At 49.7% G+C, this 15,949-nt stretch overlaps 1 protein-coding gene across 2 annotated transcripts in view; it reads left to right on the forward strand.

The window, feature by feature from the left end:
• LOC119952905 (homer protein homolog 3-like) overlaps positions 1 to 15,949 on the forward strand; it is a 76,586-nt gene extending 60,637 nt beyond the window's left edge. For both annotated transcript variants that reach the window (XM_038776528.1, XM_038776529.1), the window contains 3 exons: positions 1,567 to 1,677; positions 14,524 to 14,604; positions 14,879 to 15,949. In XM_038776528.1, coding sequence (XP_038632456.1) covers positions 1,567 to 1,677; positions 14,524 to 14,604; positions 14,879 to 15,076 — 390 coding nt within the window. In that variant the 3' untranslated portion in view covers positions 15,077 to 15,949. The remainder of the gene's footprint in view (positions 1 to 1,566; positions 1,678 to 14,523; positions 14,605 to 14,878) is intronic.

Consider the following 15,949-nt stretch of genomic DNA (forward strand, 5'->3'; position numbering starts at 1 on the left):
CTTCCCTGCCCACTAACTCGACCCCTCACTACCCCTCCGCTCCCACTTCTCACTCCCCCCTCCCCTGCAACTCCCTCTGTCTTTTACCCCATTCCCGTTCACCTTCTGACTCTCCCTTCCCGCCCTCCGCCACTTCCCCGCCATCCGCCGCTTCCCTGCCCCCTGCTGCTTCCTCCGCCGCTTCCCCCGCCCTCCGCCGCATCCCCGCTCTCCGCCGCATCCCCCGCTCTCCGCCGCTTCCCCCGCCCTCCGCCACTCCCTCCGCTCTCCGCCGCTTCCCCCGCCCTCCGCCACTCCCTCCGCCGCATGCCCCGCCATCCGCCACTTCCCCCGCCCTCCGCCACTTCCTCCGCCGCTTCCCCCGCCCTCCGCCGCATCCCCCGCTCTCCGCCTCTTCCCCCGCCCTCCGCCGCTTCCACCGCCGTCCGCCACTTCCTCCGCCCTCCTCTTCCCGTGCCCCCTCTTCCCGTGCCCCCTTCCCGTGCCCCCTCTCCCCGTGCCCCCTCTCCCCGTGCCCCCTCTCCCCGTGCCCCCTCTCCCCGTGCCCCCTCTCCCCGTGCCCCCTCTTCCCGTGCCCCCTCTTCCCGTGCCCCCTCTTCCCGTGCCCCCTCTTCCCGTGCCCCCTCTTCCCGTGCCCCCTCTTCCCGTGCCCCCTCTTCCCTTGCCCCCTCTTCCCTTGCCCCCTCTTCCCTTGCCCCCTCTTCCCTTGCCCCTTCTTCCCTTGCCCCCTCTTCCCTTGCCCCCCACTTCCCTTGCCCCCCACTTCCCTTGCCTCCTCTTCCCTTGCCCCCTCTTCCCTTGCCCCCCTCTTCCCTTGCCCCCTCTTCCCTTGTCCCCTCTTCCCTTGCCCCCTCTTCCCTTGCCCCCTCTTCCCTTGCCCCCACTTCCCTTGCCCCCCACTTCCCTTGCCCCCTCTTCCCTTGCCCCCTCTTCCCTTGCCCCCTCTTCCCTTGCCCCCCTCTTCCCTTGCCCCCTCTTCCCTTGTCCCCCTCTTCCCTTGTCCCCCTCTTCCCTTGTCCCCCTCTTCCCTTGTCCCCCTCTTCCCTTGTCCCCCTCTTCCCTTGTCCCCCTCTTCCCTTGTCCCCCTCTTCCCTTGTCCCCCTCTTCCCTTGTCCCCCTCTTCCCTTGTCCCCCTCTTCCCTTGTCCCCCTCTTCCCTTGCCCCCCTCTTCCCTTGCCCCCCTCTTCCCTTGCCCCCCTCTTCCCTTGCCCCCCTCTTCCCTTGCCCCCTCTTCTCTTGCCCCCTCTTCCCATGCCCCCCTCTTCCCATGCCCCCCTCTTCCCATGCCCCCCATCTTCCCATGCCCCCCTCTTCCCATGCCCCCCTCTTCCCTTGCTCCCTCTTCCCTTGCCCACCCTTGGTGACCATCGTTTCCGCACATCCTCCCATGACCGTTCCCCCTCCCCCTCTCCCTCTCCCACCCCTGCCCCTTCTTCCGCCTCCATCTTCCATCCCATGCCCCTTGCTAACCTATCTCCTACTGACACCCCACTTGCTTCCAACCACTCTCTGTCACCCCTTTCCCTTAACCCCTCTTTCCAACCTGCATTCCCGCTCGTTCCCCAGATTATTGAGCTCGAGTCACAAGGTGAAGCTGTTGTAACTGTTGCAACTCATAACACTGATCTGAGTCAATCAGTAGAAGAGCTGGAGACCCTGTTAAAGGAAAAAGAGGAGGTAACCTCACTGCACTGACACTCTCGGGGCAATAACCTCACTACACTGACATCTCGGACACTCTCAGAGCAATAACCTCACTGCTCTGACATCACTGATACTGTCGGGCCAATAACCTCACTGCTCTGACATCACTGACACTCAGGGCAATAACCTCACTGCACTGACACTCTCGGGGCAATAACCTCACTGCTCTGACATCACTGACACTCAGGGCAATAACCTCACTGCTCTGACATCACTGACACTCAGGGCAATAACCTCACTGCTCTGACATCACTGACACTCAGGGCAATAACCTCACTGCACTGACACTCTCGGGGCAATAACCTCACTGCTCTGACATCACTCACACTCTCAGAGCAATAACCTCACTGCCCTGACATCACTCACACTCTCAGAGTAATAACCTCACTGCTCTGACATCACTCACACTCTCAGAGCAATAACCTCACTGCCCTGACATCACTGACACTGTCGGGCCCAATAACCTCACTGCTCTGACATCACTCACACTCAGGGCAATAACCTCACTGCTCTGACATCACTGACACTCTCAGGGCAATAACCTCACTGCTCTGACATCACTCACACTCTCAGAGCAATAACCTCACTGCCCTGACATCACTGACACTGTCGGGGCAATAACCTCACTGCTCTGACATCACTCACACTCTCAGAGCAATAACCTCACTGCTCTGACATCACTGACACTGTCGGGGCAATACCCTCACTGCTCTGACATCACTGACACTCTCAGGGCAATAACCTCACTGCTCTGACATCACTGACACTGTCGGGGCAATAACCTCACTGCCCTGACATCACTGGCACACTCGGGGCAATAACCTCACTGCCCTGACATCACTGACACTGTCGGGGCAATAACCTCACTGCTCTGACATCACTGACACTCTCAGGGCAATAACCTCACTGCTCTGACATCACTGACACTGTCGGGCCAATAACCTCACTGCTCTGACATCACTCACACTCTCAGAGCAATAACCTCACTGCCCTGACATCACTGACACTGTCGGGCCAATAGCCTCACTGCTCTGACATCACTGACACTGTCGGGCCAATACCCTCACTGCTCTGACATCACTGACACTCTCGGGGCAATAATCTCACTGCTCTGACATCACTGACACTCTCAGGGCAATAACCTCACTGCCCTGACATCACTGACACTGTCGGGGCAATAACCTCACTGCTCTGACATCACTGACACTCTCAGGGCAATAACCTCACTGCTCTGACATCACTGACACTGTCGGGCCAATACCCTCACTGCTCTGACATCACTGACACTGTCGGGCCAATACCCTCACTGCTCTGACATCACTGACACTCTCAGGGCAATAACCTCACTGCTCTGACATCACTGACACTGTCGGGGCAATAGCCTCACTGCTCTGACATCACTGACACTCTCAGGGCAATAACCTCACTGCTCTGACATCACTGACACTGTTGGGGCAATAATCTCACTGCTCTGACATCACTGACGCTCTCAGGGCAATACCCTCACTGCTCTGACATCACTGACACTCTCAGAGCAATAACCTCACTGCTCTGACATCACTGACACTCTGGGTAATAACCTCACTGCTCTGACATCACTGACACTGTCGGGCCCAATACCCTCACTGCTCTGACATCACTGACACTCTCAGGGCAATAACCTCACTGCTCTGACATCACTGACACTCTCAGGGCAATACCCTCACTGCTCTGACATCACTGACACTGTTGGGGCAATAATCTCACTGCTCTGACATCACTGACGCTCTCAGGGCAATAACCTCACTGCCCTGACATCACTAACACTCTCGGGGCAATAACCTCACTGCTCTGACATCATTGACACTCTCAGAGCAATAACCTCACTGCTCTGACATCACTGACGCTCTCAGAGCAATAACCTCACTGCTCTGATATCACTGACACTCTCAGAGCAATAACCTCACTGCTCTGACATCACTGACACTCTCAGAGCAATAACCTCACTGCTCTGACATCACTGACACTCTCTGGGCAATAACCTCACTGCTCTGACATCACTGACACTCTCAGGGCAATAACCTCACTGCTCTGACATCACTGACACTCTCGGGGCAATAACCTCACTGCTCTGACATCACTGATACTGTTGGGGCAATAACCTCACTGCTCTGACATCACTGACACTGTCGGGCCAATAACCTCACTGCTCTGACATCACTGACTCTGGGTAATAACCTCACTGCTCTGACATCACTGACACTCTCGGGGCAATACCCTCACTGCTCTGACATCACTGACACTCTCAGGGTTATAACCTCACTGCTCTGATATCACTGATACTGTCGGGGCAATAACCTCACTGCTCTGACATCACTGACACTCTCAGAGCAATACCCTCACTGCTCTGACATCACTGACACTCTCAGAGCAATAACCTCACTGCTCTGACATCACTGGCACACTCAGGGTTATAACCTCACTGCTCTGACATCACTGACACTCTCAGGGTTATAACCTCACTGCTCTGACATCACTGACACTCTCAGGGCAATAACCTCACTGCTCTGACATCACTGACGCTCTCAGGGCAATAACCTCACTGCTCTGACATCACTGACACTGTCGGGGCAATAACCTCACTGCTCTGACATCACTGACACTCTCAGGGCAATACCCTCACTGCTCTGACATCACTGACACTCTCAGGGCAATAACCTCACTGCTCTGACATCACTGACACTGTCGGGGCAATAACCTCACTGCTCTGACATCACTGACACTCTCAGGGCAATAACCTCACTGCTCTGACATCACTGACACTGTCGGGGCAATAACCTCACTGCTCTGACATCACTGACACTGTCGGGGCAATAACCTCACTGCTCTGACATCACTGACACTCTCAGAGCAATAACCTCACTGCTCTGACATCACTGACACTGTCGGGGCAATAACCTCACTGCTCTGACATCACTGACACTCTCAGGGCAATAACCTCACTGCTCTGACATCACTGACACTGTCGGGGCAATAACCTCACTGCCCTGACATCACTGGCACACTCGGGGCAATAACCTCACTGCTCTGACATCACTGACACTCAGAGCAATAACCTCACTGCTCTGACATCACTGGCACACTCGGGGCAATAACCTCACTGCTCTGACATCACTGACACTCTCGGGGCAATAACCTCACTGCTCTGACATCACTGACTCTGGGTAATAACCTCACTGCTCTGACATCACTGACACTCTCAGGGTTATAACCTCACTGCTCTGACATCACTGACACTCAGAGCAATAACCTCACTGCTCTGACATCACTGACACTGTTGGGGCAATAACCTCACTGCTCTGACATCACTGACACTCTCAGAGCAATAACCTCACTGCCCTGACATCACTGACACTCTCGGGGCAATACCCTCACTGCTCTGACATCACTGACACTCTCGGGGCAATAACCTCACTGCTCTGACATCACTGACACTGTTGGGGCAATAACCTCACTGCTCTGACATCACTGACACTGTTGGGGCAATAACCTCACTGCTCTGACATCACTGACACTCTCAGGGTTATAACCCCACTGCTCTGACATCACTGACACTCTCAGAGCAATAACCTCACTGCTCTGACATCACTGACACTCTCAGGGTTATAACCTCACTGCTCTGACATCACTGACACTCTCAGAGCAATAGCCTCACTGCTCTGACATCACTGACACTCTCAGAGCAATAACCTCACTGCTCTGACATCACTGATACTGTCGGGGCAATAACCTCACTGCACTGACATCACTGACACTCTCAGAGCAATAACCTCACTGCTCTGACATCACTGACACTCTCAGAGCAATAACCTCACTGCTCTGACATCACTGACACTCTCAGGGTTATAACCTCACTGCTCTGACATCACTGACACTCTCAGGGTTATAACCTCACTGATCTGACATCACTGACACTCTCAGGGCAATAACCTCACTGCTCTGACATCACTGACCCTCTCAGAACAATAGCCTCACTGCTCTGACATCACTGACACTGTCGGGGCAATAACCTCACTGCTCTGACATCACTGAATCTGTCGGGGCAATAACCTCACTGCCCTGACATCACTGACACTGTCGGGGCAATAACCTCACTGCTCTGACATCACTGGCACACTCGGGGCAATAACCTCACTGCTCTGACATCACTGACACTCTCGGGGCAATAACCTCACTGCTCTGACATCACTGACGCTCAGGGCAATACCCTCACTGCTCTGACATCACTGACACTGTTGGGGCAATAGCCTCACTGCTCTGACATCACTGACACTCCCAGAGCAATAACCTCACTGCTCTGACATCACTGACACTGTCGGGCCAATAACCTCACTGCTCTGACATCACTGACACTCAGGGCAATAACCTCACTGCTCTGACATCACTGACACTCTCGGGGCAATAACCTCACTGCTCTGACATCACTGACACTCAGAGCAATAACCTCACTGCTCTGACATCACTGACACTCTCAGGGCAATAACCTCACTGCTCTGACATCACTGACACTCTCGGGGCAATAACCTCACTGCTCTGACATCACTGACACTCTCGGGGCAATAACCTCACTGCTCTGACATCACTGACACTCTCAGGGCAATAACCTCACTGCTCTGACATCACTGACACTCTCGGGGCAATAACCTCACTGCTCTGACATCACTGACACTCAGAGCAATAACCTCACTGCTCTGACATCACTGACACTCTCAGGACAATAACCTCACTGCTCTGACATCACTGACACTCTCAGGGCAATAACCTCACTGCTCTGACATCACTGACACTCTCAGGGTTATAACCTCACTGCTCTGACATCACTGACACTGTCGGGGCAATAACCTCACTGCTCTGACATCACTGACACTCTCAGAGCAATAACCTCACTGCTCTGACATCACTGACACTCTCAGAGCAATAACCTCACTGCTCTGACATCACTGACACTCTCAGGGTTATAACCTCCCTGCTCTGACATCACTGGCACACTCGGGGCAATAACCTCACTGCTCTGACATCACTGACATTCTCAGAGCAATAACCTCACTGCTCTGACATCACTGACACTCAGGGCAATAACCTCACTGCTCTGACATCACTGACACTCTCAGAGCAATAACCTCACTGCTCTGACATCACTGACACTCAGGGCAATAACCTCACTGCTCTGACATCACTGACACTCTCAGGGCAATAACCTCACTGCTCTGACATCACTGACACTGTCGGGCCAATAACCTCACTGCTCTGACATCACTGACACTGTCGGGCCAATAACCTCACTGCTCTGACATCACTGACACTGTTGGGGCAATAATCTCACTGCTCTGACATCACTGACACTCTCAGGGCAATACCCTCACTGCTCTGACATCACTGACACTGTCGGGGCAATAATCTCACTGCTCTGACATCACTGACGCTCTCAGGGCAATAACCTCACTGCTCTGACATCACTGACACTGTCGGGCCAATAACCTCACTGCTCTGACATCACTGACACTGTCGGGGCAATAACCTCACTGCCCTGACATCACTGACACTCTCAGAGCAATAACCTCACTGCTCTGACATCACTGACACTCTTGGGGCAATAACCTCACTGCTCTGACATCACTGACTCTGGGTAATAACCTCACTGCTCTGACATCACTGACTCTGGGTAATAACCTCACTGCTCTGACATCACTGACACTGTCGGGGCAATAACCTCACTGCTCTGACATCACTGACACTGTCGGGGCAATAACCTCACTGCTCTGACATCACTGACACTGTCGGGGCAATAACCTCACTGCTCTGACATCACTGACACTCTCAGAGCAATAACCTCACTGCTCTGACATCACTGACACTGTCGGGGCAATAACCTCACTGCTCTGACATCACTGACACTCTCAGAGCAATAACCTCACTGCTCTGACATCACTGACACTGTCGGGGCAATAACCTCACTGCTCTGACATCACTGACACTCTCAGAGCAATAACCTCACTGCTCTGACATCACTGACACTGTCGAGACAATAACCTCACTGCTCTGACATCACTGACACTGTCGGGGCAATAACCTCACTGCTCTGACATCACTGACGCTCTCAGAACAATAACCTCACTGCTCTGACATCACTGACACTGTCGGGGCAATAACCTCACTGCTCTGACATCACTGACGCTCTCAGAACAATAACCTCACTGCTCTGACATCACTGACACTGTCGGGGCAATAACCTCACTGCTCTGACATCACTGACACTGTCGGGGCAATAACCTCACTGCTCTGACATTACTGGCACACTCGGGGCAATAACCTCACTGCTCTGACATCACTGACACTCTCAGGGCAATAACCTCACTGCTCTGACATCACTGACACTGTCGGGGCAATAACCTCACTGTTCTGACATCACTGACACTGTCGGGCCCAATAACCTCACTGCTCTGACATCACTGACACTCTCAGAGCAATAACCTCACTGCTCTGACATCACTGACACTCTCAGAGCAATAACCTCACTGCTCTGACATCACTGACACTCTCAGAGCAATAACCTCACTGCTCTGACATCACTGACACTGTTGGGGCAATAACCTCACTGCTCTGACATCACTGACACTCAGAGCAATACCCTCACTGCTCTGACATCACTGACACTCTCAGGGTTATAACCTCACTGCTCTGACATCACTGACACTGTCGGGGCAATAACCTCACTGCTCTGACATCACTGACGCTCTCAGGGCAATAACCTCACTGCCCTGACATCACTGACATTCAGGGCAATAACCTCACTGCTCTGACATCACTGACACTGTCGGGGCAATAACCTCACTGCTCTGACATCATTGACACTCTCAGGGCAATAACCTCACTGCTCTGACATCACTGACACTGTCGGGGCAATAACCTCACTGCCCTGACATCACTGGCACACTCGGGGCAATAACCTCACTGCTCTGACATCACTGACACTCCCAGAGCAATAACCTCACTGCTCTGACATCACTGACACTCTCGGGGCAATAGCCTCACTGCTCTGACATCACTGACACACTCGGGGCAATAACCTCACTGCTCTGACATCACTGGCACACTCGGGGCAATAACCTCACTGCTCTGACATCACTGACACTCTCAGGGCAATACCCTCACTGCTCTGACATCACTCACACTGTCGGGGCAATAACCTCACTGCTCTGACATCACTGACACTGTCGGGGCAATAACCTCACTGCTCTGACATCACTGACACTCTCAGAGCAATAACCTCACTGCTCTGACATCACTGATACTCTCAGGGTTATAACCTCACTGCTCTGACATCACTGACACTCTCAGGGTTATAACCTCACTTCTCTGACATCACTGACACTCTCAGAGCAATAACCTCACTGCTCTGACATCACTGATACTCTCGGGGCAATAACCTCACTGCACTGACATCACTGACACTCTCAGAGCAATACCCTCACTGCTCTGACATCACTGACACTCTCAGGGCAATAACCTCACTGCTCTGACATCACTGACACTGTCGGGCCCAATAACCTCACTGCTCTGACATCACTGATACTCTCGGGGCAATAACCTCACTGCTCTGACATCACTGACACTCTCAGAGCAATAACCTCACTGCTCTGACATCACTGACGCTCTCAGAGCAATAACCTCACTGCACTGACATCACTGACACTCTCAGAGCAATAACCTCACTGCTCTGACATCACTGATACTCTCGGGGCAATAACCCCACTGCTCTGACATCACTGACTCTGGGTAATAACCTCACTGCTCTGACATCACTGATACTCTCGGGGCAATAACCTCACTGCTCTGACATCACTGATACTCTCGGGGCAATACCCTCACTGCTCTGACATCACTGACTCTGGGTAATAACCTCACTGCTCTGACATCACTGATACTCTCGGGGCAATAACCTCACTGCTCTGACATCACTGACACTCAGGGCAATAACCTCACTGCTGTGACATCACTGACACTCTCGGGGTAATAACCTCACTGCTCTGACATCACTGACACTCTCAGAGCAATAACCTCACTGCTCTGACATCACTGACACTCTCAGAGCAATAACCTCACTGCTCTGACATCACTGACACTCAGGGCAATAACCTCACTGCTCTGACATCACTGACACTCTCAGGGCAATAACCTCACTGCTCTGACATCACTGACACTCTCAGGGCAATAACCTCACTGCTCTGACATCACTGACACTCTCAGGGTTATAACCTCACTGCTCTGACATCACTGACACTCTCAGGGCAATACCCTCACTGCTCTGACATCACTGACACTCTCAGGGCAATACCCTCACTGCTCTGACATCACTGACACTCTCAGAACAATAGCCTCACTGCTCTGACATCCCTGACACTGTCGGGGCAATAACCTCACTGCCCTGACATCACTGACACTGTCGGGGCAATAACCTCACTGCTCTGACATCACTGACACTCCCAGAGCAATAACCTCACTGCTCTGACATCACTGACACTCTCAGGGTTATAACCTCACTGCTCTGACATCACTGACACTCTCAGAGCAATAACCTCACTGCTCTGACATCACTGACACTCTCAGGGTTATAACCTCACTGCTCTGACATCACTGACACTCTCAGGGCAATAACCTCACTGCTCTGACATCACTGCCACTCTCAGAGCAATAACCTCACTGATCTGACATCACTGACACTCTCAGGGCAATAACCTCATTGCTCTGACATCACTGACACTTGGGGCAATAACCTCACTGCTCTGACATCAGCGACACTCTCAGAGCAATAATCTCACTGCTCTGACATCACTGACACTCTCAGAGCAATAATATCACTGCTCTGACATCACTGACACTGTCGGGGCAATAACCTCACTGCTCTGACATCACTGACACTCTCAGGGCAATACCCTCACTGCTCTGACATCACTGACACTGTCGGGGCAATAATCTCACTGCTCTGACATCACTGACGCTCTCAGGGCAATAACCTCACTGCTCTGACATCACTGACACTGTCGGGCCAATAACCTCACTGCTCTGACATCACTGACACTGTCGGGGCAATAACCTCACTGCTCTGACATCACTGACACTCTCAGGGCAATAACCTCACTGCTCTGACATCACTGACACTCTCAGGGCAATAATCTCACTGCTCTGACATCACTGGCACTGTCGGGGCAATAACCTCACTGCTCTGACATCACTGACACTGTCGGGGCAATAACCTCACTGCTCTGACATCACTGACACTCTCAGGGCAATAACCTCACTGCTCTGACATCACTGACACTCAGGGCAATAACCTCACTGCACTGACATCACTGACACTCTGGGTAATAACCTCACTGCTCTGACATCACTGACACTCTCAGGGCAATAACCTCACTGCTCTGACATCATTGACACTGTCAGAGCAATAACCTCACTGCTCTGACACTCTGGGTAATAACCTCACTGCTCTGACATCACTGACACTCTGGGTAATAACCTAATTTCTCTGACATCATGGAGTGCTGGAGTCCAGATTGCAAACAGAGTGAGCTGGTACGAGTTTGGTGAGTGGGAAGTTATAAGTATCAATATCTTTCTAAAAATCTGGTCTGCAGTTAGCATTCGACCGTTATTTACTTAAAGTAATTTAATCAACTAAATTAAGTTAATAAACTAAAGTAAGTTTCTTCCAGCCCTAGGCAGGGATAACCAAGCTCTCCTGGAGAGCAACTGATTAATTCATTGACCAACTCGTCCAATGTATAGTAGTCTCAGCTGCAAAGAATGTAAACATAGATCCGGGTGCAACTTTGCAAATGGAGTACTGGTTGCAAACTGAGCTAATACGAATTTCATGGTTCTGAGTTCAGTCTTTTTACTGTTTTCTTACTTTTGTGCAAATGGAGCGGGTTGGTGAGTAAATGATATATCAGAATACGCAGGATAGATACTTTCCAAGGAGAGGACCTAACATCCGTGATTAACTAAAAAAGTTAAAGATGGAATCAAACTTAAAGAAGCAGCATGTAATTGTACAAACATGGTTGGCAGATCAGATGATTGGACGGAAGATAAAAACAGCAAAGAATGACGAATGAATTGATAAAGAAGCAAAAATTTAGAGTATAAGAGAAAGCTAGCTAGAAATATAAAGATATTTAGGGCAGCACGGTGGCCTAGTGGTTAGCACAGCTGCCTCACGGCGCTGAGGTCCCAGGTTCGATCCCGGCTCTGGGTCACTGTCCGTGTGGAGTTTGCACATTCTCCCCGTGTCTGCGTGGGTTTTGCCCCCACAACCCCAAAAAATGTGCAGAGTAGGTGGATTGGCCATGCTAAATTGCCCCTTAATGGAAAAAAATAATTGGGTAATCTAAAATAAAATAAAAAAGAAATATAAAGATCTTTTTAAAAAAGATACATTTTAAAAAGGTCCAAGTTAACAATGTGAGTCCAGGGAATTAATAACGGAAAATAAGGAGATGGCAGATGAATTGAACAAGTAATTTGTATCGGTCTTCTCTATAGAGGATACCAGTAACATTCCAGAAATTGCTGTAAATCAGGAAAAGGAAGGGAGAGAACGCAAGAAAATTACAATTGTGGCGCAGTGGTTAGCACTTCTTCCTCACAGTGACGGGGACCTGGGTTTGATCCCGGCCCCGGGTCATTGTGTGGAGTTTGCACATTCTCCCCGTGCCAGCGTGGGTCTCACCCCCACAACCCAAAGATGTGCAGGGTAGGTGGATTGGCCACGCTAAATTGCCCCTTAATTGGAAAAAAAACATTTATTTTTTGTAAAATTACAATCACCAAGGAAGTAATGCTGAGCAAATTGTCGGAGCTGCAGGCTGACACATCACTGGGCGCTGATGGTTTTCATCCTCCTCTTAAAAGGAGTGGCAGAGGAAATAGATGGTGCATTGGTTTTAATTTTCCAAAATTCCCTAGATTCTGGAATTTCCCATTAGGCAGGAAAATAGTGAAAGTAATTCCTTTAATACAAGAATGGAGGGAGTCAGAAAGCAGGAAACTACAGGTCAGTTAGCTGTCGTGGACAAAATGTTAGAAGCTATTATTAAAGACGTCATAGATAAACTGAAGGTAACCAGACAGTCAATGTGGTTTGGTGGGAGGGAAATCATGTTTAACCAATTTATTGGAATTCTTTGAAGAAGTCATATGTGCTGTGGGTAAAGGGGAACTGGTGGATGCACTGTACTTAGATTTCCAGAAGGTACTTGAAATGGTGCCACATCAAAGGTTATTGCACAAAATGAAAGATCAGGATGTTGGGGTAGGGGTGAGGGGTGAACATATTGGCATGGATGGACGATTGGCTGAGGAAACAGAGTAGGGTCATTGCCTGGTTGGCAGGATGTACCGAGTTGCCCACAGGGATAAGTGCTGGGCTCTCAACTGTTTACAATTTATATAAATGACCTGGATGCTGGGACCAATTGTCCAGTTGCTAAATTTGCTGATGACACAAAAATATGAGAAAAGTAAGTTGTGAAGAGGACAGAAGGAGGCTAAAAAAAGATATAGACAGGTTAAGTGAGTGGACAAAGATCTGGAAAATTGTTCATAATGTGGAAAAATGTGAAATTGTCCATTTTGGCAGGAAGAATTAAAAAAAAAAGCTCATTATCTAAATGGTGAGAAATTGCAGAGCTCTGAGATGCAAAGGGATCTGCATGTTCTGGTGCATGAATCGTAAGAGGTTAGTATGCAGGTACAGCAAGTTCAATTAGGAAAGCTAATAGAATGTTATTGTTATTGCAAATGGAATTGATTACAAAAGTAAGGGGGGGTTATGCTTCAGTTATACAGAGCACAAGTGAGACCACATCTGGAGTTCCAAGAACAGTATTGGTCTCCTTATTTAAGAAAGGATGTAAATGCATTGGAAACAATTCCAAGAAGGTTTACTAGATTAATACCTGGAATGAGCAGCTTATTTTATGACGAAAGGTTGGACAGGGTCGATTTGTATCTGCTGGAGTTTTGAAGAGTAAGAGGAGACTTGATTGAAACATACAAAGTCCTGAGGATTCTTGACAGGGTGGATGTGGAGAGGATATTCCCTCTTGTGGGAGAATCTAGAACAATGGGTCACTGTTTAAAAATAAGGGGTTTAAGGCAATGCTGAGGAGAACTTTTCGCAGTTCCTCAAAAAGTGGTGGAAGTAGGGTGTTTGAATATTGTTGAGGCAGCGATGGATAGATTATTGATAGGCAAGGGGGTGATAGATTATTGGGGGTAAGCAGGGATTTGGAGTTGAGGTTATAATCATATCAGTGATTGGTGATTGAATGGTGGAACGGGCTCAAGGAGCCGAATGGCCTACTCCTGCTCCTAATTCATATGTTCACATAAACACCAACTCAAACCAGCTGAGCTGAAAGGCCTTTGGGCATTACATTCTGCCTCATTCTGGATACCCTGCTGTGTTTCCTGGTGTCTAAACACATTCACTGTGTTCATCAATGGTGAGCTGGGACAGTCTTGTGGTTTTGAGTCCTGAACTGAGCAAGAGAGAAACCTGATCCGAGCCAGAACGGTATGAGATTCATTCAACCTATGAGTTTGGCATCGGAGCATGGTCTCCTCCCACCACAGTGTCACATCTCCCCAAACCCCCCCCCCCAAACAACGCTGCAACCTCCCCGTGCCGCGGTCTCCCAGTTGCCATGGTCTCCCCCAGTAAAGTGTTTCTGTGCCCAGGTCTCTCTGTGTCCCTGATCTTTTTGTTTCTCTCAGGAAATCCAGATGTTGAGAACCCAGAAGTCTGATGTGAACGATTTAGAAAGTGACCGGGAAGAGGCACTGCTCAGACTGCAGGTACATTCTGTACTTTTTAAGGGTCACCTGACTTGCGATTTGAAGGTCAGCAGAGCACATGTTCAAGATGTTTGGAGCAAGGCTGTAGATGCCTTGCAGTTGTGTGTTCATGTTGTGAAAATGTGTGATTTATAAAATTAGTTTGCAGCAATGCTATCAGTCATCCTGCATCATAAAAACAAGACAGACATTGAGGAAACAGAGCCAGTCTGTGGGTCTCAACAGAGCTACAACTGATCAAATCTCATTTGACCTAAGAGACTTTTTTTTTCAGGAAGTTGAGAATCGGAATGCTGATCTGGAACAGCAGTTACAGGATGTGGAGCAGACACTGGTCGACTGTGTGAATGATCGAGAGAGGATCCAGTGTGATGCCCGGAAGTTGCTGGATATCCTCGATGTCAAGCTGTACGAATTGAATGATTTGCGACACGGTTTAGCAAAAATTGCAGAGAAGGAGGAAAAGTCTTGAAATATATGGCTGGCCTTGGAGTGATGAAGAATCATTGCATTTTGCTTTGATTTCTAGTGACATCCTCGTGTAGAGCAATCTCTTCAATTGCTTTATCACTGTTCCTATCGGTCATCTTTATTTACATTCACTCCCATTTCATCCAGGAGACAGATGAGGACACAGGATCCCGGCAGTAAAACAGAGCTCCAGGTTATCTCTGTGAATCAGCATTTCACCCAAGTCCAGGAGCTACAAAGCCAAAGTTGCAGATTATCCCTCACTCTCTGATTGCCCTGACTACCCTGCATTCACCCATAACTCTACAGCTATTTCATTCAAATGTTTATCTAATTCTCCTTTCAATTTACAATCTAGGTGTAACACTCTGATATACCCCACACCCCTCACTGGAAAACTTTGATTTACCCACACCTTTGCTGTAAAACTCTGATATACTCCCCACCCCTCATTGTAATACTCTGATATACCCCACGCCCCTCATTGTAGCAATCTGATGTACTCCACACCCCTCACTGTAATACTCTGGTATATCTCACGCCCCTCATTGTTGCACTCTGATGTACTCTACACCCCTCACTGTAACACTCTGATATACCCCTCACTGTACCACTCTGATGCACATAACAGTCCTCACTGTAACACTCTGATATACTCCACACCACTCACTGCAACACTCTGATATACCCCACACCCATCACTGTAACTCTGATATATCCCAAACCATCACTGTAACACCTTGATATATACGTAATAATAAAAATAATCTTTATTGTCACAAGCATGTTTACATTAACAATGAAATGAAATAACTGCAAAAAGCCCCTAGTCGCCACATTCTGGCGCCTGTTCAGGTACACAGAGAGAATTCAG

Source organism: Scyliorhinus canicula, chromosome 18 (genome assembly GCF_902713615.1).
Source record: "Scyliorhinus canicula chromosome 18, sScyCan1.1, whole genome shotgun sequence".
Taxonomy (NCBI): domain Eukaryota; kingdom Metazoa; phylum Chordata; class Chondrichthyes; order Carcharhiniformes; family Scyliorhinidae; genus Scyliorhinus; species Scyliorhinus canicula.